The following is a 25997-nucleotide window of genomic DNA, read 5'->3' as shown; positions in this document are numbered from 1 at the left end:
TACGTCACAGATCATCCCCCCCTTGCACTGCACGACACCGCTCTTTTAAGTACGCTCCAGTTTAGAAAACGTTTAAACGGCACCGTATGATAATCATCAAAAACGCACGAGAGACAAGAACTTTGTTTATGCGGTCACACCACACAGCACATAGGGCTGTGAGCGCACCTGTTTTTATTAGCACATACACATTTTTAGCTGTGCGTGTCAGCCTTCAATAATGAAAACAGGCGTTTAGGAAATAAGACGATTAGGCCAACCACAATAATTGAGGGCACATCTTAACGTGTATAATTAAACAAAATGATGATTTATTCGATTAATCGATCGGGATATTCGATAGAATACTCGATTACTAAAATATTCGCACATAGGGCTGTGAGCGCACCTGTTTTTATTAGCACATACACATTTTTAGCTGTGCGTGTCAGCCTTCAATAATGAAAACAGGCGTTTAGGAAATAAGACGATTAGGCCAACCACAATAATTGAGGGCACATCTTAACGTGTATAATTAAACAAAATGATGATTTATTCGATTAATCGATCGGGATATTCGATAGAATACTCGATTACTAAAATATTCGATAGCTGCAGCTGTAGTTATATTATTCTTTTATTTTTCCATATCTAACATACTGTGTTGAACTTTGGGGAAATGTTTATAGAACAAACACAGGCTCAATAATTCAACTTGAAAAAAGGGTCATTAGAATAATACACAAGGCTGGCTACGATGAACCTACCAATCCATTATTCCTAAGTTCTAATGTAGAGGTGTCAAACTCATTTTAGATCGGGGGCCACATGGACAAAAATCTACTCCCAAGTGGGCCGGACTGGTAAAATCAAGGCACGATAACTTAAAAATAAAGACAACTTCAGATTGTTTGTTTTTTTCTTTGTTAAAAATAGAGCAAGCACATTCTGAAAATGTACAAATCATAATGTTGTTGGTTTTTTTTTTACACTTACATGTTGCGGTTAATAGTATTCTACCTTTATTTGTCGATATGTATACTTTCTGATGAAATGATGTGATAATGTTCATCAGTCAACTCATTGGTGTTCATTTTTAATCTATTAAGATCAAATAATAATATGTTATTTAAATGGAGGCTTCTCACATGATGAGATAACTTCTGGAAATGACTGGCTCATAAGGGTCAAAGGTATAAATGTGTGTGTCCAAGTTAAAGGAAAAGGCAGGCTGTCTTCTTCTAATGGATTTATTACAATCTTTACAAGCTGGGTAACGTTTGCTGTGGTCTGGAACAACATGGCGCACAAACAACTATCAGAAATGCAGCCAATATTACGTACAGATAATGTGTCATGAGACATGCAAATATAAATGAAATGCACAGAGGACATAAGTAAAGGAAATTAAATGAGCTCAAATATTCCTACAAACGAGTCATAATGATGCAATATGTACATACAGCTAGCTTAGATAGCATGTTAGCATTGATTAGCTTGCAGTCATGCTCTGACCAAATATGCCTGATTAGCACTCCAACAAGTCAATAACATCAACAAAGCTCACCTTTTGTGCATTCGCGCACAGCGTAGAACGTTTGGTGGACAAAATGAGACAAAGAAGAAGTGGCATAAAACACGTCTTTCTGTGGCAGCGTCGGAGAAAGTTGTACATGTAAACAAACAACAATGAGTTCAAGGATCGCTGAAATGAGTAGGACAAAACAGTGCTTGCTAAATCCTCTCATCAGTGAAGCATGTTGAACATAAACAGTGGGACTTCTAACAATTAGGAAGGTTTGTGTCATGTTTGTTCTCCTACAGAAAATATATTCCAATAAAAATGTTCTTCATCTTTTTCCATTTTCACACATCTCTGAAAGAGGTCCAGGGAGCCACGAGGGCGGTGCTAAAGAGACGCGGGTTGCTGACCCCCGGCCTACACCCGAGACTGGCCGCCAGTTCATCACAGGACACATGAACAAGCCTTCGCCCTCAAATCAGAGAAGTATTCATTTACTCTAACATGATTTTTATTCAGTTCAATGCATTTATTGTCATTGTCATAGTGAATAACACACACACTGCATAGTAACCATGTAGCAAAAATGTGTTAGGTGGTGCAATCCTGACCCATGAAACACGGCGTAAACACAAAGGGTGCCACGAACGATGCACAAAATTCACAGTCTGGTATGGATCGGTACTTGAGCGGCGCCGTTCGATACATTTTTTCAATACCTAAAAGAGGGAAATGTTCATGCCTTTTTTTTAACTTGTAGTTTATTGAAATTGTCGTTGTCCACGACAGAAAACGGTCGGCAAGGCGAGTTTATTTACAGAGCACAGTTCGTACTACAGGCAGGCCAGTCTAGTACCCGCACTCTTTTACTACCAAGCCACGCTGTTGTAACACGTGCAGAATGTGGCTCGGCGATATCTTACTGAAATAAGCAGGGGCGGCCGTGAAAAAGACGTCGCTTGGATGGCAACTTTTGTTGCTCCAAAACCTGTATGTACCTTTCAGCATTAATGGTGCCTTCACAAACGTGTAAGTTACCCACTAATACACCCCCATATCATCCATCTTTATTGCAGACCTTAAGATCCATTTAAATATATAAAAACAGAATATAATACATTAAAAAACAAAACAATAAAAACATACATTAAAAACAAAACAAAACAAGTTTTCCATACAATTACAGACGCTGGGTTTTCAACTTTGCGCCTAGAACAATCCAGATGGTTCTTTTCCTCTTTGGACCGGAGGACACGACGTCCACAGTTTCCAAAAACAATTTGAAATGTGGACTTGTCAGACCACAGAACACTTTTCCAGTTTGCATCAGTACATCTTAGATGAGCTCGGGCCGAGCGAAGCCGGCGGCGTTTCTGGGTGTTGTTGATAAATGGCATTCGCTTTGCATTGTAGAGTTTTAACTTGCACTATGGTTTTCTGAAGTGTTCCTGAGTCCATGTGGTGATATCCTTTACACACTGATGTCGCTTTTTGATGCAGTACCAACACAAAAACAACTTTGAGACTACGTGCTTTCTGAGAAGATTACCGTAGTAACTAGTATATCATGCAAAAGCGCAGATTCCAACCAATCAGTCCATCTTAGATGAGCTCGGGCCGAGCGAAGCCAGCGGCGTTTCTGGGTGTTGTTGCATTTATCAACAACACCCAGAAACGCAGAGTTTTGAGGACGAAAATGAATTGATACCATTTTAGAATAAGGCTGTAACATAGCAAAATGTGGCAAAAAATGAAGCGCTGTGAATACTTTCCGGATGCAGTGTACAGTATAAAGGGCAGATCAATAGAAGTGATAATTAGACGTTGCAGTTCATGGGTGGGATGTGAGAGAGGGTCACTGCCTGAGGATACAGACGAGCTGTTGGCAAGTTGTCCTGGCACGTATAGACCTGTTCCTTCTACCTGAGGGCCGCAGGTGAGGAGCAGGGTGTTGTTGGTCACGCAGGATGCTGTGCACTCGCCTCAGACAGCAGGTAGTGTAGACTGTGCCCATCTCTGGAAGACTTGATTGTTTTTCAGCTGTTTTAATCACCGATTAGAGAGTCTGCTGTCATGGCACACTTCTAAAAGCTCACTCTTACACTAGGAAGCGGAGTCATTCATTGCGCTTTACCTGACACATGAAACGTGACAAATACGATCGCTGAGATGAAACGGATCAGGCCCGTGAACAGGTTCTATCCGGATGAATTTGCTGAAATGAGCTGAAATTTTTGTATGAAAGAAACTGCTGTTTTAAATGTGTCCACTAGATGTGGCAATGGCAATTCTTTGTATCTTTGTAGATGATGCTACATACAGGATGTACAAAAAAAATAAAACACATGATGTTAGTGCAACAGTCGAAGAAAATTAGCAAACTACATAAATAACATCCTGTAATTTGATTTTGATATTTTTTTTTAAATCTTGTTAGATTGAAAATGAACACCAATGAGTTGACTGATGAACATTATCACGTCATTTATTCAGAAAGTATAAATAACGACAATTAAAGGTAGAACACTATTAACTGCAACATGGACGTGTAAAAAAACAACATGATTTGTTTATTTTTGAGAAATTCTATTTTTAAACCAAGAAAACAATCTGAAGTTGTCTTTATTTTGAAGTTATCGTGCCGTGATTTTACCAGTCCGGCCCACTTGGGAGTAGATTTTTCTCAATGTGGCCCCCGATCTAAAATGAGTTTGACACCTCTGGCCTAGATAAATTGGTAAACATCCTCACAAATATTGATATAAAGCATTACCGTATTTTCCGGACCATAGGGCACACCGGATTATAAGGAGCACTGCCGATGAATGGTCTATTTTTGATCTTTTTTTCATATATAAGGCGCACCGGATTATAAGGCGCATTAAAGGAGTCATAATATATATATTTTTTTCTAAATGTAAAAGACTTCCTTGGGGTCTACATAACATGTAATGGTGGTTCTTTGCTCAAAATGTTGCATAGATGATGTTTTACACATCATCTTCAAGCCGCTTCCGGGTGCGCCGTTTTGTGGGCGGTCTTATTTACGTGGCTCACCTTCGGCAGCGTCTTCTCCCCGTCATCTTTGTTGTGAAGTGTCAAAAGATGGAGCTAACTGTTTTAATGACATTCAGACTTTACTTCAATCAATAACGGAGCAGCATCTCCTCATCCAGAAACAACAACACCAGAAATGTGTCCCGTGAAAAACCGTCCGACCAGAACTCTAATAACTAAAGTTCCTTGGGTGAATAATGGTAACTCACTACACCGCTATGTTTTAGGGCTTTCATGGCGAGTTTACAGACTGAAATAAGTAATAACTTTACACTGCTTTTTATTAGAAATGGCAACAGCAGAGGATGGATGTCCCATAACAAGAAGGTGGAGAAAAAGAAGAAGCTTATCGACTACGGTGTCGGCACGGACTACAAAGGCGGACCTGCACAAATTTTCAGGTACCAGAAGGTAAGAAAAGTTTCTTTTGCATAATATTGCGAAACAAAACACCAGAAAATATGTCTTACCTTATACACACAGCATAATAATACTCCTATGTTGAAGCACAGTACAATCCATCAAGCGGTGCAGTTTCATAGCTGACCAAAGTCCTACTAAAACATTTTGATAGATTTTTGAGCGCCGTGTGTAATGTTCTATATTTTCAATGGAGCATATACAATGTTGGTGTTGTTTACTTGAGTCATATTGCGGTCTACACGAAATCAAATCAAATCAATAATGGAGCAGCATCTCCTCATCCGGAAACAACCACACCGGAAATGTGTCCCGTGAAAAAACGTTCAACCGGAACTCTCTAATAACTAAACTTCCTTGGGTGAATAATTTAAACTCACTACACCGGTATGTTTTAGCGCTTTCATGGCAAGTTTACTGACAGATATAAGTGAGAACTTGACACTACTTTATATTAGAAATGGCAACAGCGGAGGATGAATGTCACATAACAAGAAGATAGAGAAAAAGAAGAAGCTTATTAACTACAAAGGCGGACACACCATTTTTCAGGACTCATGCAGATCCCAAATACAGATCAGCAGGTACCAGAAGTTAAGAAAAGTTGCATAATATTGCGAAACAAAACGCCAGATAATGTCTTACCTTATACACACACCATAATAATAGTGGTATGTTTAATGCACCGACAATCCTTCAAGCGGTGCGGCTTCATAGCTGACCAAAGTCGTGCTAAAACATTTTGATAGATTTTTGAGCGCCGTGTCTAATGTTCTATATTTTCAACGGAACATTTAAAATGTTGCTGTTGTTTACTTAAAAGCCATCATAGTGCAGGCTACACGTATCTCTTATGTTTGACTGCCATCTACTGCTCACACTTATAATTACACCATGTACCAAATAAAATAGCCTCGAGGTGGGTAAGCTCAACCAAACTTGTTCATTACATTAGGCGCAACTGTGTAAGGCGCACTGAGAAATAAAAAAGGATTTTAAATGCGCCTTATAGTCCAGAAATTACGGTAAACGCATTGGCCAAAAAGTGCATTGTGTGTCCTCGCCGCGATCTATTTTACATTGTTGAAATGTCGGCAAAGCAAATGTGAGTATGTGAAGAACGAACCTGGAGTGAAACAGCGCACAATTCAACGTCAAGTTCGGTCTCGATGCCTTTCATCTTTACCATGGAAAAAAGGACGTACGCCAGGTTTTTGTGCTTAAGCACAACATAACACGAGGCCCCTGCTGAATTGGGATCTGGTCACCCTTAGATATAGAGCAGTGGGAAAAGTGGAAGTGTGCCTGCTAACTCTCACATGCTGTGTGATTTGATAATAACATCAAAAAAGTCCACAATCCAATTTCACAGTGTGATGTTCAGTCAAAGGTCGTGCACTTTGGATCCTATTAAAAGTTCAAATGGACCGAGAGCACCCTCGCATAATGTAGGTGCACGGTGGTGATGATGGCGGTGGCAAATTAATATGTACAGTACAGTACATTATTACCTTTTTAACACTAAATTACAAAAAAAAATGTTTTGCTAAAATGTCGTAAGGGGGGACCCTGTCGTAAAAATTCCAAAAAACAGACTTGCTTCAGCAGCACAATTTCAAAACGTCATCAGGAGTCCCTACAAAACCTAAAAAAGGCATAAAATGCTTTTTTTGGGAAACCTTTTTTTTTACAAAATTTTTTTCAAAAAACAGACTTGCTTCAGCAGCACAATTCTGGTGCTGTAGTTGTAGGAGATGTCTCAAAACGTCATCAGGAGTCCCGACTAAACCCTTAAATGTAAGAAAATGCATTTTTTAAGAAAAACATTTTTTGCTAAAATGTCGTAAGAAAAAACGGACTTGCTTCAGCAGTACAATTCTGGTGCTGTAGTTGTAGGAGATGTCTCAAAACGTCATCAGGAGTCCCTACAAAACCTAAAAATGGCATAAAATGCTTTTTTTGGGAAAACTTTTTTTTTTACAAAAAAAATTTCAAAAAACAGACTTGCTTCAGCAGCACAATTCTGGTGCTGTAGTTGTAGGAGATGTCTCAAAACGTCATCAGGAGTCCCGACTAAACCCGTAAATGTAAGAAAATGTAAGAAAATGCATTTTTTACGAAAAACATTTTTTGCTAAAATGTCGTAAGGGGGGACCCTGTCGTAAAAATTCCCAAAAACGGACTTGATTCAGCAGCACAATTCTGGTGCTGTAGTTGTAGGAGATGTCTTAAAACGTCATCAGGAGTCCCTACAAAACCTAAAAATGGCATAAAATGCTTTTTTTGGGAACACTTTTTTTTTACAAAAAAAATTTCAAAAAACGGACTTGTTTGAGCAGCACAATTCTGGTGCTGTAGTTGTAGGAGATGTCTCAAAACGTCATCAGGAGTCCCGACTAAACCCGTAAATGTAAGAAAATGCATTTTTTAAGAAAAACATTTTTTGCTAAAATGTCGTAAGGGGGGACCCTGTCGTAAAAATGCCAAAAAACGGACTTGCTTCAGCAGCACAATTCCGGTGCTGTAGTTGTAGGAGATGTCTCAAAACGTCATCAGGAGTCCCTACAAAACCTAAAAAAGGCATAAAATGCTTTTTTTGGGAAAACTTTTTTTTTTACAAAAAAAAATTCAAAAAACAGACTTGCTTCAGCAGCACAATTCTGGTGCTGTAGTTGTAGGAGATGTCTCAAAATGTCATCAGGAGTCCCGACTAAACCCTTAAATGTAAGAAAATGCATTTTTTAAGAAAAACATTTTTTGCTAAAATGTCGTAAGAAAAAACGGACTTGCTTCAGCAGTACAATTCTGGTGCTGTAGTTGTAGGAGATGTCTCAAAACGTCATCAGGAGTCCCGACTAAACCCGTAAATGTAAGAAAATGCATTTTTTAAGAAAAACCTTTTTTGCTAAAATGTCGTAAGGGGGGACCCTGTCGTAAAAATGCCAAAAAACGGACTTGCTTCAGCAGCACAATTCTGGTGCTGTAGTTGTAGGAGATGTCTCAAAACGTCATCAGGAGTCCCTACAAAACCTAAAAATGGCATAAAATGCTTTTTTTGGGAAAAACTTTTTTTTTTACAAAAAAAAATTCAAAAAACAGACTTGCTTCAGCAGCACAATTCTGGTGCTGTAGTTGTAGGAGATGTCTCAAAACGTCATCAGGAGTCCCGACTAAACCCGTAAATGTAAGAAAATGTAAGAAAATGCATTTTTTACGAAAAACATTTTTTGCAAAAATGTCGTAAGGGGGGACCCTGTCGTAAAAATGCCAAAAAACGGACTTGCTTCAGCAGTACAATTCTGGTGCTGTAGTTGTAGGAGATGTCTCAAAACGTCATCAGGAGTCCCGACTAAACCCGTAAAAGTAAGAAAATGTAAGAAAATGCATTTTTTACGAAAAACCTTTTTTGCTAAAATGTCGTAAGGGGGGACCCTGTCGTAAAAATGCCAAAAAACGGACTTGATTCAGCAGCACAATTCTGGTGCTGTAGTTGTAGGAGATGTCTCAAAACGTCATCAGGAGTCCCTACAAAACCTAAAAATGGCATAAAATGCTTTTTTTGGGAAAACTTTTTTCTTACAAAAAAAATTTCAAAAAACAGACTTGCTTCAGCAGCACAATTCTGGTGCTGTAGTTGTAGGAGATGTCTCAAAACGTCATCAGGAGTCCCGACTCAACCCGTAAATGTAAGAAAATGTAAAAAAATGCATTTTTTAAGAAAAACATTTTTTGCTAAAATGTCGTAAGGGGGGACCCTGTCGTAAAAATGCCAAAAAACGGACTTGCTTCAGCAGTACAATTCTGGTGCTGTAGTTGTAGGAGATGTCTCAAAACGTCATCAGGAGTCCCGACTAAACCCGTAAATGTAAGAAAATGTAAGAAAATGCATTTTTTACGAAAAACATTTTTTGCTAAAATGTCGTAAGGGGGGACCCTGTCGTAAAAATTCCAAAAAACGGACTTGATTCAGCAGCACAATTCTGGTGCTGTAGTTGTAGGAGATGTCTTAAAACGTCATCAGGAGTCCCTACAAAACCTAAAAATGGCATAAAATGCTTTTTTTGGGAAAACTTTTTTTTTACAAAAAAAAATTCAAAAAACAGACTTGTTTGAGCAGCACAATTCTGGTGCTGTAGTTGTAGGAGATGTCTCAAAACGTCATCAGGAGTCCTGACTAAACCCGTAAATGTAAGAAAATGTAAGAAAATGCATTTTTTAAGAAAAACATTTTTTGCTAAAATGTCGTAAGGGGGGACCCTGTCGTAAAAATGCCAAAAAACGGACTTGCTTCAGCAGCACAATTCTGGTGCTGTAGTTGTAGGAGATGTCTCAAAACGTCATCAGGAGTCCCGACTAAACCCGTAAATGTAAGAAAATGTAAGAAAATGCATTTTTTACGAAAAACATTTTTTGCTAAAATTTCGTAAGGGGGGAGGGACCCTGTCGTAAAAATGCCAAAAAACGGACTTGCTTCAGCAGTACAATTCTGGTGCTGTAGTTGTAGGAGATGTCTCAAAACGTCATCAGGAGTCCCGACTAAACCCGTAAATGTAAGAAAATGTAAGAAAATGCATTTTTTACGAAAAACATTTTTTGCTAAAATGTCGTAAGGGGGGACCCTGTCGTAAAAATGCCAAAAAACGGACTTGCTTCAGCAGTACAATTCTGGTGCTGTAGTTGTAGGAGATGTCTCAAAACGTCATCAGGAGTCCCTACAAAACCTAAAAATGGCATAAAATGCTTTTTCTGGGAAAACTTTTTTTTTACAAAAAAAATGTCAAAAAACAGACTTGCTTCAGCAGCACAATTCTGGTGCTGTAGTTGTAGATGTCTCAAAACGTCATCAGGAGTCCCGACTAAACCCGTAAATGTAAGAAAATGTAAGAAAATGCATTTTTTACGAAAAACATTTTTTGCTAAAATGTCGTAAGGGGGGACCCTGTCGTAAAAATGCCAAAAAACGGACTTGTTTGAGCAGCACAATTCTGGTGCTGTAGTTGTAGGAGATGTCTCAAAACGTCATCAGGAGTCCCGACTAAACCCGTAAATGTAAGAAAATGTAAGAAAATGCATTTTTTAAGAAAAACATTTTTTGCTAAAATGTCGTAAGGGGGGACCCTGTCGTAAAAATGCCAAAAAACGGACTTGCTTCAGCAGTACAATTCTGGTGCTGTAGTTGTAGGAGATGTCTCAAAACGTCATCAGGAGTCCCGACTAAACCCGTAAATGTAAGAAAATGTAAGAAAATGCATTTTTTACGAAAAACATTTTTTGCTAAAATGTCGTAAGGGGGGACCCTGTCGTAAAAATGCCAAAAAACGGACTTGATTCAGCAGCACAATTCTGGTGCTGTAGTTGTAGGAGATGTCTCAAAACGTCATCAGGAGTCCCTACAAAACCTAAAAATGGCATAAAATGCTTTTTTTGGGAAAACTTTTTTCTTACAAAAAAAAATTCAAAAAACAGACTTGCTTCAGCAGCACAATTCTGGTGCTGTAGTTGTAGGAGATGTCTCAAAACGTCATCAGGAGTCCCGACTAAACCCGTAAATGTAAGAAAATGTAAGAAAATGCATTTTTTACGAAAAACATTTTTTGCTAAAATGTCGTAAGGGGGGACCCTGTCGTAAAAATGCCAAAAAACGAACTTGCTTCAGCAGTACAATTCTGGTGCTGTAGTTGTAGGAGATGTCTCAAAACGTCATCAGGAGTCCCTACAAAACCTAAAAATGGCATAAAATGCTTTTTTTGGGAAAACTTTTTTTTTACAAAAAAAAATTCAAAAAACAGACTTGCTTCAGCAGCACAATTCTGGTGCTGTAGTTGTAGGAGATGTCTCAAAACGTCATCAGGAGTCCCGACTAAACCCGTAAATGTAAGAAAATGTAAGAAAATGCATTTTTTACGAAAAACATTTTTTGCAAAAATGTCGTAAGGGGGGACCCTGTCGTAAAAATGCCAAAAAACGGACTTGCTTCAGCAGTACAATTCTGGTGCTGTAGTTGTAGGAGATGTCTCAAAACGTCATCAGGAGTCCCGACTAAACCCGTAAATGTAAGAAAATGTAAGAAAATGCATTTTTTACGAAAAACATTTTTTGCTAAAATGTCGTAAGGGGGGACCCTGTCGTAAAAATGCCAAAAAACGGACTTGATTCAGCAGCACAATTCTGGTGCTGTAGTTGTAGGAGATGTCTCAAAACGTCATCAGGAGTCCCTAAAAAACCAAAAAATGGCATAAAATGCTTTTTTTGGGAAAACTTTTTTCTTACAAAAAAAAATTCAAAAAACAGACTTGCTTCAGCAGCACAATTCTGGTGCTGTAGTTGTAGGAGATGTCTCAAAACGTCATCAGGAGTCCCGACTCAACCCGTAAATGTAAGAAAATGTAAAAAAATGCATTTTTTAAGAAAAACATTTTTTGCTAAAATGTCGTAAGGGGGGACCCTGTCGTAAAAATGCCAAAAAACGGACTTGCTTCAGCAGTACAATTCTGGTGCTGTAGTTGTAGGAGATGTCTCAAAACGTCATCAGGAGTCCCGACTAAACCCGTAAATGTAAGAAAATGCATTTTTTACGAAAAACATTTTTTGCTAAAATGTCGTAAGGGGGGACCCTGTCGTAAAAATGCCAAAAAACGGACTTGCTTCAGCAGTACAATTCTGGTGCTGTAGTTGTAGGAGATGTCTCAAAACGTCATCAGGAGTCCTGACTAAACCCGAAAATGTAAGAAAATGCATTTTTTAAGAAAAACATTTTTTGCTAAAATGTCGTAAGGGGGGACCCTGTCGTAAAAATTCCAAAAAACGGACTTGCTTCAGCAGTACAATTCTGGTGCTGTAGTTGTAGGAGATGTCTCAAAACGTCATCAGGAGTCCTGACTAAACCCGAAAATGTAAGAAAATGCATTTTTTAAGAAAAACATTTTTTGCTAAAATGTCGTAAGGGGGGAGACCCTGTCGTAAAAATTCCAAAAAACGGACTTGATTCAGCAGCACAATTCTGGTGCTGTAGTTGTAGGAGATGTCTCAAAACGTCATCAGGAGTCCCGACTAAACCCGTAAATGTAAGAAAATGTAAGAAAATGCATTTTTTAAGAAAAACATTTTTTGCTAAAATGTCGTAAGAAAAAACGGACTTGCTTCAGCAGTACAATTCTGGTGCTGTAGTTGTAGGAGATGTCTCAAAACGTCATCAGGAGTCCCTACAAAACCTAAAAATGGCATAAAATGCTTTTTTTGGGAAAACTTTTTTCTTACAAAAAAAAAATCAAAAAACAGACTTGCTTCAGCAGCACAATTCTGGTGCTGTAGTTGTAGGAGATGTCTCAAAACGTCATCAGGAGTCCCGACTAAACCCGTAAATGTAAGAAAATGTAAGAAAATGCATTTTTTAAGAAAAAATTTTTTTGCTAAAATGTCGTAAGAAAATACGGACTTGCTTCAGCAGTACAATTCTGGTGCTGTAGTTGTAGGAGATGTCTCAAAACGTCATCAGGAGTCCCTACAAAACCTAAAAATGGCATAAAATGCTTTTTTTGGGAAAGCTTTTTTTTTACAAAATTTTTTTTCAAAAAACAGACTTGCTTCAGCAGCACAATTCTGGTGCTGTAGTTGTAGGAGATGTCTCAAAACGTCATCAGGAGTCCCGACTAAACCCGTAAATGTAAGAAAATGTAAGAAAATGCATTTTTTACGAAAAACATTTTTTGCTAAAATGTCGTAAGGGGGGACCCTGTCGTAAAAATGCCAAAAAACGGACTTGATTCAGCAGCACAATTCTGGTGCTGTAGTTGTAGGAGATGTCTCAAAACGTCATCAGGAGTCCCTAAAAAACCAAAAAATGGCATAAAATGCTTTTTTTGGGAAAACTTTTTTCTTACAAAAAAAAATTCAAAAAACAGACTTGCTTCAGCAGCACAATTCTGGTGCTGTAGTTGTAGGAGATGTCTCAAAACGTCATCAGGAGTCCCGACTAAACCCGTAAATGTAAGAAAATGCATTTTTTACGAAAAACATTTTTTGCTAAAATGTCGTAAGGGGGGACCCTGTCGTAAAAATGCCAAAAAACGAACTTGCTTCAGCAGTACAATTCTGGTGCTGTAGTTGTAGGAGATGTCTCAAAACGTCATCAGGAGTCCCTACAAAACCTAAAAATGGCATAAAATGCTTTTTTTGGGAAAACTTTTTTTTTACAAAAAAAAATTCAAAAAACAGACTTGCTTCAGCAGCACAATTCTGGTGCTGTAGTTGTAGGAGATGTCTCAAAACGTCATCAGGAGTCCCGACTAAACCCGTAAATGTAAGAAAATGTAAGAAAATGCATTTTTTACGAAAAACATTTTTTGCAAAAATGTCGTAAGGGGGGACCCTGTCGTAAAAATGCCAAAAAACGGACTTGCTTCAGCAGTACAATTCTGGTGCTGTAGTTGTAGGAGATGTCTCAAAACGTCATCAGGAGTCCCGACTAAACCCGTAAATGTAAGAAAATGTAAGAAAATGCATTTTTTAAGAAAAACATTTTTTGCTAAAATGTCGTAAGGGGGGACCCTGTCGTAAAAATGCCAAAAAACGGACTTGATTCAGCAGCACAATTCTGGTGCTGTAGTTGTAGGAGATGTCTCAAAACGTCATCAGGAGTCCCTAAAAAACCAAAAAATGGCATAAAATGCTTTTTTTGGGAAAACGTTTTTCTTACAAAAAAAAATTCAAAAAACAGACTTGCTTCAGCAGCACGATTCTGGTGCTGTAGTTGTAGGAGATGTCTCAAAACGTCATCAGGAGTCCCGACTCAACCCGTAAATGTAAGAAAATGTAAAAAAATGCATTTTTTAAGAAAAACATTTTTTGCTAAAATGTCGTAAGGGGGGACCCTGTCGTAAAAATGCCACAAAACGGACTTGCTTCAGCAGTACAATTCTGGTGCTGTAGTTGTAGGAGATGTCTCAAAACGTCATCAGGAGTCCCGACTAAACCCGTAAATGTAAGAAAATGCATTTTTTACGAAAAACATTTTTTGCTAAAATGTCGTAAGGGGGGACCCTGTCGTAAAAATGCCAAAAAACGGACTTGCTTCAGCAGTACAATTCTGGTGCTGTAGTTGTAGGAGATGTCTCAAAACGTCATCAGGAGTCCTGACTAAACCCGAAAATGTAAGAAAATGCATTTTTTAAGAAAAACATTTTTTGCTAAAATGTCGTAAGGGGGGAGACCCTGTCGTAAAAATTCCAAAAAACGGACTTGATTCAGCAGCACAATTCTGGTGCTGTAGTTGTAGGAGATGTCTCAAAACGTCATCAGGAGTCCCGACTAAACCCGTAAATGTAAGAAAATGTAAGAAAATGCATTTTTTAAGAAAAACATTTTTTGCTAAAATGTCGTAAGAAAAAACGGACTTGCTTCAGCAGTACAATTCTGGTGCTGTAGTTGTAGGAGATGTCTCAAAACGTCATCAGGAGTCCCGACTAAACCCGTAAATGTAAGAAAATGTAAGAAAATGCATTTTTTAAGAAAAATTTTTTTTGCTAAAATGTCGTAAGAAAATACGGACTTGCTTCAGCAGTACAATTCTGGTGCTGTAGTTGTAGGAGATGTCTCAAAACGTCATCAGGAGTCCCTACAAAACCTAAAAATGGCATAAAATGCTTTTTTTGGGAAAACTTTTTTCTTACAAAAAAAAATTCAAAAAACAGACTTGCTTCAGCAGCACAATTCTGGTGCTGTAGTTGTAGGAGATGTCTCAAAACGTCATCAGGAGTCCCGACTAAACCCGTAAATGTAAGAAAATGTAAGAAAATGCATTTTTTAAGAAAAATTTTTTTTGCTAAAATGTCGTAAGAAAATACGGACTTGCTTCAGCAGTACAATTCTGGTGCTGTAGTTGTAGGAGATGTCTCAAAACGTCATCAGGAGTCCCTACAAAACCTAAAAATGGCATAAAATGCTTTTTTTGGGAAAGCTTTTTTTTTACAAAAAAAATTTTCAAAAAACAGACTTGCTTCAGCAGCACAATTCTGGTGCTGTAGTTGTAGGAGATGTCTCAAAACGTCATCAGGAGTCCCGACTAAACCCGTAAATGTAAGAAAATGTAAGAAAATGCATTTTTTACGAAAAACATTTTTTGCTAAAATGTCGTAAGGGGGGACCCTGTCGTAAAAATGCCAAAAAACGGACTTGATTCAGCAGCACAATTCTGGTGCTGTAGTTGTAGGAGATGTCTCAAAACGTCATCAGGAGTCCCTAAAAAACCAAAAAATGGCATAAAATGCTTTTTTTGGGAAAACTTTTTTCTTACAAAAAAAAATTCAAAAAACAGACTTGCTTCAGCAGCACAATTCTGGTGCTGTAGTTGTAGGAGATGTCTCAAAACGTCATCAGGAGTCCCTACAAAACCTAAAAATGGCATAAAATGCTTTTTTTGGGAAAGCTTTTTTTTTACAAAAAAAAATTCAAAAAACAGACTTGCTTCAGCAGCACAATTCTGGTGCTGTAGTTGTAGGAGATGTCTCAAAACGTCATCAGGAGTCCCGACTCAACCCGTAAATGTAAGAAAATGTAAGAAAATGCATTTTTTACGAAAAACATTTTTTGCTAAAATGTCGTAAGGGGGGACCCTGTCATAAAAATTCCAAAAAACGGACTTGATTCAGCAGCACAATTCTGGTGCTGTAGTTGTAGGAGATGTCTTAAAACGTCATCAGGAGTCCCGACTCAACCCGTAAATGTAAGAAAATGTAAGAAAATGCATTTTTTACGAAAAACATTTTTTGCTAAAATGTCGTAAGGGGGGACCCTGTCATAAAAATTCCAAAAAACGGACTTGATTCAGCAGCACAATTCTGGTGCTGTAGTTGTAGGAGATGTCTTAAAACGTCATCAGGAGTCCCTACAAAACCTAAAAATGGCATAAAATGCTTTTTTTGGGAAAACTTTTTTTTTACAAAAAAAAATTCAAAAAACGGACTTGTTTGAGCAGCACAATTCTGGTGCTGTAGTTGTAGGAGATGTCTCAAAACGTCATCAAGAGTCCCGACTAAACCCGTAAATGTAAGAAAATGTAAGAAAATGCATTTTTTAAGAAAAACATTTTTTGCTAAAATGTCGTAAGGGGGGACCCTGTCGTAAAAATGCCAAAAAACGGACTTGATTCAGCAGCACAATTCTGGTGCTGTAGTTGTAGGAGATGTCTCAAAACGTCACCAGGAGTCCCTACAAAACCTAAAAATGGCATAAAATGCTTTTTTTGGGAAAACTTTTTTCTTACAAAAAAAAATTCAAAAAACAGACTTGCTTCAGCAGCACAATTCTGGTGCTGTAGTTGTAGGAGATGTCTCAAAACGTCATCAGGAGTCCCGACTAAACCCGTAAATGTAAGAAAATGTAAGAAAATGCATTTTTTACGAAAAACATTTTTTGCTAAAATGTCGTAAGGGGGGACCCTGTCGTAAAAATGCCAAAAAACGGACTTGCTTCAGCAGTACAATTCTGGTGCTGTAGTTGTAGGAGATGTCTTAAAACGTCACCGGGAGTCCCTACAAAACCTAAAAATGGCATAAAATGCTTTTTTTGGGAAAACTTTTTTTTTACAAAAAAAAATTCAAAAAACAGACTTGCTTCAGCAGCACAATTCTGGTGCTGTAGTTGTAGGAGATGTCTCAAAACGTCATCAGGAGTCCCGACTAAACCCGTAAATGTAAGAAAATGTAAGAAAATGCATTTTTTAAGAAAAACATTTTTTGCTAAAATGTCGTAAGAAAAAACGGACTTGCTTCAGCAGTACAATTCTGGTTTTGTAGTTGTAGGAGATGTCTCAAAACGTCATCAGGAGTCCCTACAAAACCTAAAAATGGCATAAAATGCTTTTTTTGGGAAAACTTTTTTTTTACAAAAAAAAAATTCAAAAAACAGACTTGCTTCAGCAGCACAATTCTGGTGCTGTAGTTGTAGGAGATGTCTCAAAACGTCATCAGGAGTCCCGACTAAACCCGTAAATGTAAGAAAATGTAAGAAAATGCATTTTTTACGAAAGACATTTTTGCTAAAATGTCGTAAGGGGGGACCCTGTCGTAAAAATTCCAAAAAACGGACTTGATTCAGCAGCACAATTCTGGTGCTGTAGTTGTAGGAGATGTCTTAAAACGTCATCAGGAGTCCCTACAAAACCTAAAAATGGCATAAAATGCTTTTTTTGGGAAAACTTTTTTTTTACAAAAAAAATTTCAAAAAACAGACTTTCTTCAGCAGCACAATTCTGGTGCTGTAGTTGTAGGAGATGTCTCAAAACGTCATCAGGAGTCCCGACTAAACCCGTAAATGTAAGAAAATGTAAGAAAATGCATTTTTTACGAAAAACATTTTTTGCTAAAATGTCGTAAGGGGGGACCCTGTCGTAAAAATGCCAAAAAACGGACTCGCTTCAGCAGTACAATTCTGGTGCTGTAGTTGTAGGAAATGTCTCAAAACGTCATCAGGAGTCCCTACAAAACCTAAAAATGGCATAAAATGCTTTTTTTGGGAAAACTTTTTTTTACAAAAAAAAATTCAAAAAACGGACTTGTTTGAGCAGCACAATTCTGGTGCTGTAGTTGTAGGAGATGTCTCAAAACGTCATCAGGAGTCCCGACTAAACCCGTAAATGTAAGAAAATGTAAGAAAATGCATTTTTTACGAAAAACATTTTTTGCTAAAATGTCGTAAGGGGGGACCCTGTCGTAAAAATGCCAAAAAAACGGACTTGCTTCAGCAGTACAATTCTGGTGCTGTAGTTGTAGGAGATGTCTCAAAACGTCATCAGGAGTCCCGACTAAACCCGTAAATGTAAGAAAATGCATTTTTTAAGAAAAACATTTTTTGCTAAAATGTCGTAAGGGGGGACCCTGTCGTAAAAATTCCAAAAAACGGACTTCATTCAGCAGCACAATTCTGGTGCTGTAGTTGTAGGAGATGTCTCAAAACGTCATCAGGAGTCCCGACTAAACCCGTAAATGTAAGAAAATGTAAGAAAATGCATTTTTTAAGAAAAACATTTTTTGCTAAAATGTCGTAAGGGGGGACCCTGTCGTAAAAATGCCAAAAAACGGACTTGCTTCAGCAGTACAATTCTGGTGCTGTAGTTGTAGGAGATGTCTCAAAACGTCATCAAGAGTCCCTACAAAACCTAAAAATGGCATAAAATGCTTTTTTTGGGAAAACTTTTTTTTTACAAAAAAAAAATTCAAAAAACAGACTTGCTTCAGCAGCACAATTCTGGTGCTGTAGTTGTAGGAGATGTCTCAAAACGTCATCAGGCGTCCCGACTAAACCCGTAAATGTAAGAAAATGTAAGAAAATGCATTTTTTAAGAAACATTTTTTTTTCTAAAATGTCGTAAGGGGTCGTAAAAATGCCAAAAAACGGACTTGCTTCAGCAGTACAATTCTGGTGCTGTAGTTGTAGGAGATGTCTCAAAACGTCATCAGGAGTCCCGACTAAACCCGTAAATGTAAGAAAATGTAAGAAAATGCATTTTTTAAGAAAAACATTTTTTGCTAAAATGTCGTAAGGGGGGACCCTGTCGTAAAAATTCCAAAAAACGGACTTCATTCAGCAGCACAATTCTGGTGCTGTAGTTGTAGGAGATGTCTCAAAACGTCATCAGGAGTCCCTACAAAACCTAAAAATGGCATAAAATGCTTTTTTTGGGAAAACTTTTTTTTTACAAAAAAAAATTCAAAAAACAGACTTGTTTGAGCAGCACAATTCTGGTGCTGTAGTTGTAGGAGATGTCTCAAAACGTCATCAGGAGTCCCGACTAAACCCGTAAATGTAAGAAAATGTAAGAAAATGCATTTTTTACGAAAAACATTTTTTGCTAAAATGTCGTAAGGGGGGACCCTGTCGTAAAAATTCCAAAAAACGGACTTGATTCAGCAGCACAATTCTGGTGCTGTAGTTGTAGGAGATGTCTCAAAACGTCATCAGGAGTCCCTACAAAACCTAAAAATGGCATACAATGCTTTTTTTGGGAAAACTTTTTTTTTACAAAAAAAAATTAAAAAAACGGACTTCCTTCAGCAGCACAATTCTGGTGCTGTAGTTGTAGGAGATGTCTCAAAACGTCATCAGGAGTCCCGACTAAACCCGTAAATGAAAGAAAATGCATTTTTTAAGAAAAACATTTTTTGCTAAAATGTCGTAAGGGGGGACCCTGTCGTAAAAATGCCAAAAAACGGACTTGCTTCAGCAGTACAATTCTGGTGCTGTAGTTGTAGGAGATGTCTCAAAACGTCATCAGGAGTCCCGACTAAACCCGTAAATGTAAGGAAATGAAAGAAAATGCATTTTTTACGAAAAACATTTTTTGCTAAAATGTCGTAAGGGGGGACCCTGTCGTAAAAATGCCAAAAAACGGACTTGATTCAGCAGCACAATTCTGGTGCTTTAGTTGTAGGAGATGTCTTAAAACGTCATCAGGAGTCCCTACAAAACCTAAAAATGGCATAAAATGCTTTTTTTGGGAAAACTTTTTTTTTACAAAAAAAATTCAAAAAACGGACTTGTTTGAGCAGCACAATTCTGGTGCTGTAGTTGTAGGAGATGTCTCAAAACGTCATCAGGAGTCCCGACTAAACCCGTAAATGTAAGAAAATGTAAGAAAATGCATTTTTTAAGAAAAACATTTTTTGCTAAAATGTCGTAAGGGGGGACCCTGTCGTAAAAATGCCAAAAAACGGACTTGCTTCAGCAGTACAATTCTGGTGCTGTAGTTGTAGGAGATGTCTCAAAACGTCATCAGGAGTCCCTACAAAACCTAAAAATGGCATAAATTGCTTTTTTTGGGAAAACTTTTTTTTTACAAAAAAAAATTCAAAAAACAGACTTGCTTCAGTAGCACAATTCTGGTGCTGTAGTTGTAGGAGATGTCTCAAAACGTCATCAGGAGTCCCGACTAAACCCGTAAATGTAAGAAAATGCATTTTTTACGAAAAACATTTTTGCTAAAATGTCGTAAGGGCCCTGTCGTAAAAATGCCAAAAAACGGACTTGATTCAGCAGCACAATTCTGGTGCTGTAGTTGTAGGAGATGTCTTAAAACGTCATCAGGAGTCCCTACAAAACCTAAAAATGGCATAAAATGCTTTTTTTGGGAAAACTTTTTTTTTACAAAAAAAAATTCAAAAAACGGACTTGTTTGAGCAGCACAATTCTGGTGCTGTAGTTGGAGGAGATGTCTCAAAACGTCATCAGGAGTCCCGACTAAACCCGTAAATGTAAGAAAATGTAAGAAAATGCATTTTTTAAGAAAAACATTTTTTGCTAAAATGTCGTAAGGGGGGACCCTGTCGTAAAAATGCCAAAAAACGGACTTGCTTCAGCAGTACAATTCTGGTGCTGTAGTTGTAGGAGATGTCTCAAAACGTCATCAGGAGTCCCTACAAAACCTAAAAATGGCATAAAATGCTTTTTATGGGAAAACTTTTTTTTTACAAAAAAAAATTCAAAAAACGGACTTGTTTGAGCAGCACAATTCTGGTGCTGTAGTTGTAGGAGATGTCTTAAAACGTCATCAGGAGTCCCTACAAAACCTAAAAATGGCATAAAATACTTTTTTTGGGAAAACTTTTTTTTTACAAAAAAAAATTCAAAAAACGGACTTGTTTGAGCAGCACAATTCTGGTGCTGTAGTTGGAGGAGATGTCTCAAAACGTCATCAGGAGTCCCGACTAAACCCGTAAATGTAAGAAAATGTAAGAAAATGCATTTTTTAAGAAAAACATTTTTTGCTAAAATGTCGTAAGGGGGGACCCTGTCGTAAAAATGCCAAAAAACGGACTTGCTTCAGCAGTACAATTCTGGTGCTGTAGTTGTAGGAGATGTCTCAAAACGTCATCAGGAGTCCCTACAAAACCTAAAAATGGCATAAAATGCTTTTTTTGGGAAAACTTTTTTTTTACAAAAAAAAATTCAAAAAACAGACTTGCTTCAGCAGCACAATTCTGGTGCTGTAGTTGTAGGAGATGTCTCAAAACGTCATCAGGAGTCCCGACTAAACCCGTAAATGTAAGAAAATGCATTTTTTACGAAAAACATTTTTTGCTAAAATGTCGTAAGGGGGGACCCTGTCGTAAAAATTCCAAAAAACGGACTTGATTCAGCAGCACAATTCTGGTGCTGTAGTTGTAGGAGATGTCTTAAAACGTCATCAGGAGTCCCTACAAAACCTAAAAATGGCATAAAATGCTTTTTTTGGGAAAACTTTTTTTGTACCAAAAAAAATTCAAAAAACGGACTTGTTTGAGCAGCACAATTCTGGTGCTATAGTTGAAGGAGATGTCTCAAAACGTCATCAGGAGTCCCGACTAAACCCGTAAATGGAAGAAAATGTAAGAAAATGCATTTTTTTTACGAAAAACATTTTTTGCTAAAATGTCGTAAGGGGGGACCCTGTCGTAAAAATGCCAAAAAACGGACTTGCTTCAGCAGTACAATTCTGGTGCTGTAGTTGTAGGAGATGTCTCAAAACGTCATCAAGAGTCCCTACAAAACCTAAAAATGGCATAAAATGCTTTTTTTGGGAAAACTTTTTTTTTACAAAAAAAAATTCAAAAAACAGACTTGCTTCAGCAGCACAATTCTGGTGCTGTAGTTGTAGGAGATGTCTCAAAACGTCATCAGGCGTCCCGACTAAACCCGTAAATGTAAGAAAATGTAAGAAAATGCATTTTTTAAGAAACATTTTTTTTTCTAAAATGTCGTAAGGGGTCGTAAAAATGCCAAAAAACGGACTTGCTTCAGCAGTACAATTCTGGTGCTGTAGTTGTAGGAGATGTCTCAAAACGTCATCAGGAGTCCCGACTAAACCCGTAAATGTAAGAAAATGTAAGAAAATGCATTTTTTAAGAAAAACATTTTTTGCTAAAATGTCGTAAGGGGGGACCCTGTCGTAAAAATGCCAAAAAACGGACTTGCTTCAGCAGTACAATTCTGGTGCTGTAGTTGTAGGAGATGTCTCAAAACGTCATCAGGAGTCCCTACAAAACCTAAAAATGGCATAAAATGCTTTTTATGGGAAAACTTTTTTTTTACAAAAAAAAATTCAAAAAACGGACTTGTTTGAGCAGCACAATTCTGGTGCTGTAGTTGTAGGAGATGTCTTAAAACGTCATCAGGAGTCCCTACAAAACCTAAAAATGGCATAAAATACTTTTTTTGGGAAAACTTTTTTTTTACAAAAAAAAATTCAAAAAACGGACTTGTTTGAGCAGCACAATTCTGGTGCTGTAGTTGGAGGAGATGTCTCAAAACGTCATCAGGAGTCCCGACTAAACCCGTAAATGTAAGAAAATGTAAGAAAATGCATTTTTTAAGAAAAACATTTTTTGCTAAAATGTCGTAAGGGGGGACCCTGTCGTAAAAATGCCAAAAAACGGACTTGCTTCAGCAGTACAATTCTGGTGCTGTAGTTGTAGGAGATGTCTCAAAACGTCATCAGGAGTCCCTACAAAACCTAAAAATGGCATAAAATGCTTTTTTTGGGAAAACTTTTTTTTTACAAAAAAAATTTCAAAAAACAGACTTGCTTCAGCAGCACAATTCTGGTGCTGTAGTTGTAGGAGATGTCTCAAAACGTCATCAGGAGTCCCGACTAAACCCGTAAATGTAAGAAAATGCATTTTTTACGAAAAACATTTTTTGCTAAAATGTCGTAAGGGGGGACCCTGTCGTAAAAATTCCAAAAAACGGACTTGATTCAGCAGCACAATTCTGGTGCTGTAGTTGTAGGAGATGTCTTAAAACGTCATCAGGAGTCCCTACAAAACCTAAAAATGGCATAAAATGCTTTTTTTGGGAAAACTTTTTTTGTACCAAAAAAAATTCAAAAAACGGACTTGTTTGAGCAGCACAATTCTGGTGCTATAGTTGAAGGAGATGTCTCAAAACGTCATCAGGAGTCCCGACTAAACCCGTAAATGGAAGAAAATGTAAGAAAATGCATTTTTTTTACGAAAAACATTTTTTGCTAAAATGTCGTAAGGGGGGACCCTGTCGTAAAAATGCCAAAAAACGGACTTGCTTCAGCAGTACAATTCTGGTGCTGTAGTTGTAGGAGATGTCTCAAAACGTCATCAAGAGTCCCTACAAAACCTAAAAATGGCATAAAATGCTTTTTTTGGGAAAACTTTTTTTTTACAAAAAAAAAATTCAAAAAACAGACTTGCTTCAGCAGCACAATTCTGGTGCTGTAGTTGTAGGAGATGTCTCAAAACGTCATCAGGCGTCCCGACTAAACCCGTAAATGTAAGAAAATGTAAGAAAATGCATTTTTTAAGAAACATTTTTTTTTCTAAAATGTCGTAAGGGGTCGTAAAAATGCCAAAAAACGGACTTGCTTCAGCAGTACAATTCTGGTGCTGTAGTTGTAGGAGATGTCTCAAAACGTCATCAGGAGTCCCGACTAAACCCGTAAATGTAAGAAAATGTAAGAAAATGCATTTTTTAAGAAAAACATTTTTTGCTAAAATGTCGTAAGGGGGGACCCTGTCGTAAAAATTCCAAAAAACGGACTTCATTCAGCAGCACAATTCTGGTGCTGTAGTTGTAGGAGATGTCTCAAAACGTCATCAGGAGTCCCTACAAAACCTAAAAATGGCATAAAATGCTTTTTTTGGGAAAACTTTTTTTTTACAAAAAAAAATTCAAAAAACAGACTTGTTTGAGCAGCACAATTCTGGTGCTGTAGTTGTAGGAGATGTCTCAAAACGTCATCAGGAGTCCCGACTAAACCCGTAAATGTAAGAAAATGTAAGAAAATGCATTTTTTACGAAAAACATTTTTTGCTAAAATGTCGTAAGGGGGGACCCTGTCGTAAAAATTCCAAAAAACGGACTTGATTCAGCAGCACAATTCTGGTGCTGTAGTTGTAGGAGATGTCTCAAAACGTCATCAGGAGTCCCGACTAAACCCGTAAATGTAAGAAAATGTAAGAAAATGCATTTTTTAAGAAAAACATTTTTTGCTAAAATGTCGTAAGGGGGGACCCTGTCGTAAAAATGCCAAAAAACGGACTTGATTCAGCAGCACAATTCTGGTGCTGTAGTTGTAGGAGATGTCTCAAAACGTCATCAGGAGTCCCTACAAAACCTAAAAATGGAATAAATGCTTTTTTTGGGAAAACTTTTTTTTTACAAAAAAAATTTCAAAAAACGGACTTGCTTCAGCAGCACAATTCTGGTGCTGTAGTTGTAGGATATGTCTCAAAACGTCATCAGGAGTCCCGACTAAACCCGTAAATGTAAGAAAATGTAAGAAAATGCATTTTTTAAGAAAAACATTTTTTGCTAAAATGTCGTAAGGGGGGACCCTGTCGTAAAAATGCCAAAAAACGGACTTGATTCAGCAGCACAATTCTGGTGCTGTAGTTGTAGGAGATGTCTCAAAACGTCATCAGGAGTCCCTACAAAACCTAAAAATGGCATAAAATGCTTTTTTTGGGAAAACTTTTTTTTTACAAAAAAAATTTCAAAAAACAGACTTGCTTCAGCAGCACAATTCTGGTGCTGTAGTTGTAGGAGATGTCTCAAAACGTCATCAGGAGTCCCGACTAAACCCGTAAATGTAAGAAAATGTAAGAAAATGCATTTTTTAAGAAAAACATTTTTTGCTAAAATGTCGTAAGGGGGGACCCTGTCGTAAAAATGCCAAAAAACGGACTTGCTTCGGCAGTACAATTCTGGTGCTGTAGTTGTAGGAGATGTCTCAAAACGTCATCAGGAGTCCCTACAAAACTTAAAAATGGCATAAAATGCTTTTTTTGGGAAAACTTTTTTTTTCACAAAAAAAATTTCAAAAAACGGACTTGTTTGAGCAGCACAATTCTGGTGCTGTAGTTGTAGGAGATGTCTCAAAACGTCATCAGGAGTCCCGACTAAACCCGTAAATGTAAGAAAATGTAAGAAAATGCATTTTTTAAGAAAAACATTTTTTGCTAAAATGTCGTAAGGGGGGACCCTGTCGTAAAAATGCCAAAAAACGGACTTGATTCAGCAGCACAATTCTGGTGCTGTAGTTGTAGGAGATGTCTCAAAACGTCATCAGGAGTCCCTACAAAACCTAAAAATGGCATAAAATGCTTTTTTTGGGAAAACTTTTTTTTTACAAAAAAAAATTCAAAAAACGGACTTGTTTGAGCAGCACAATTCTGGTGCTGTAGTTGTAGGAGATGTCTCAAAACGTCATCAGGAGTCCCGACTAAACCCGTAAATGTAAGAAAATGTAAGAAAATGCATTTTTTAAGAAAAACATTTTTTGCTAAAATGTCGTAAGGGGGGACCCTGTCGTAAAAATGCCAAAAAACTGACTTGATTCAGCAGCACAATTCTGGTGCTGTAGTTGTAGGAGATGTCTCAAAACGTCATCAGGAGTCCCGACTAAACCCGTAAATGTAAGAAAATGTAAGAAAATGCATTTTTTAAGAAAAACATTTTTTGCTAAAATGTCGTAAGGGGGGACCCTGTCGTAAAAATTCCAAAAAACGGACTTGATTCAGCAGCACAATTCTGGTGCTGTAGTTGTAGGAGATGTCTTAAAACGTCATCAGGAGTCCCTACAAAACCTAAAAATGGCATAAAATGCTTTTTTTGGGAAAACTTTTTTTTTACAAAAAAAAATTCAAAAAACGGACTTGTTTGAGCAGCACAATTCTGGTGCTGTAGTTGTAGGAGATGTCTCAAAACGTCATCAGGAGTCCCGACTAAACCCGTAAATGTAAGAAAATGTAAGAAAATGCATTTTTTAAGAAAAACATTTTTTGCTAAAATGTCGTAAGGGGGGACCCTGTCGTAAAAATGCCAAAAAACGGACTTGCTTCAGCAGTACAATTCTGGTGCTGTAGTTGTAGGAGATGTCTCAAAACGTCATCAGGAGTCCCTACAAAACTTAAAAATGAAATAAAATGCTTTTTTTGGGAAAACTTTTTTTTTACAAAAAAAAATTCAAAAAACGGACTTGTTTGAGCATCACAATTCTGGTGCTGTAGTTGTAGGA

The 25997-nt window shown here is 37.5% G+C and overlaps 1 protein-coding gene across 5 annotated transcripts in view; it reads left to right on the top strand.

Moving 5' to 3' along the window:
• The window catches only part of LOC133645221 (uncharacterized), a 69140-nt gene that overhangs the window by 2841 nt on the left and 40302 nt on the right, over positions 1 to 25997 (top strand). The window contains exons 2-4 of one of the 5 annotated variants that reach the window (XM_062040101.1): positions 1865 to 1987; positions 4678 to 4758; positions 4846 to 4959. In XM_062040101.1, the coding sequence (XP_061896085.1) occupies positions 1865 to 1987; positions 4678 to 4758; positions 4846 to 4959 (318 nt within the window). Of the gene's footprint in view, positions 1 to 1862; positions 1988 to 4677; positions 4759 to 4845; positions 4970 to 25997 lie in introns of all 5 variants that reach the window. The other 4 variants (XM_062040102.1, XR_009824930.1, XM_062040103.1 and 1 more) reach the window with 4 other exon arrangements.

This window comes from Entelurus aequoreus, linkage group LG28, assembly GCF_033978785.1.
Source record: "Entelurus aequoreus isolate RoL-2023_Sb linkage group LG28, RoL_Eaeq_v1.1, whole genome shotgun sequence".
Taxonomy (NCBI): domain Eukaryota; kingdom Metazoa; phylum Chordata; class Actinopteri; order Syngnathiformes; family Syngnathidae; genus Entelurus; species Entelurus aequoreus.
Note: the sequence above shows the minus strand (reverse complement) of the source record. Positions and strands in the feature narration are given on the sequence as shown.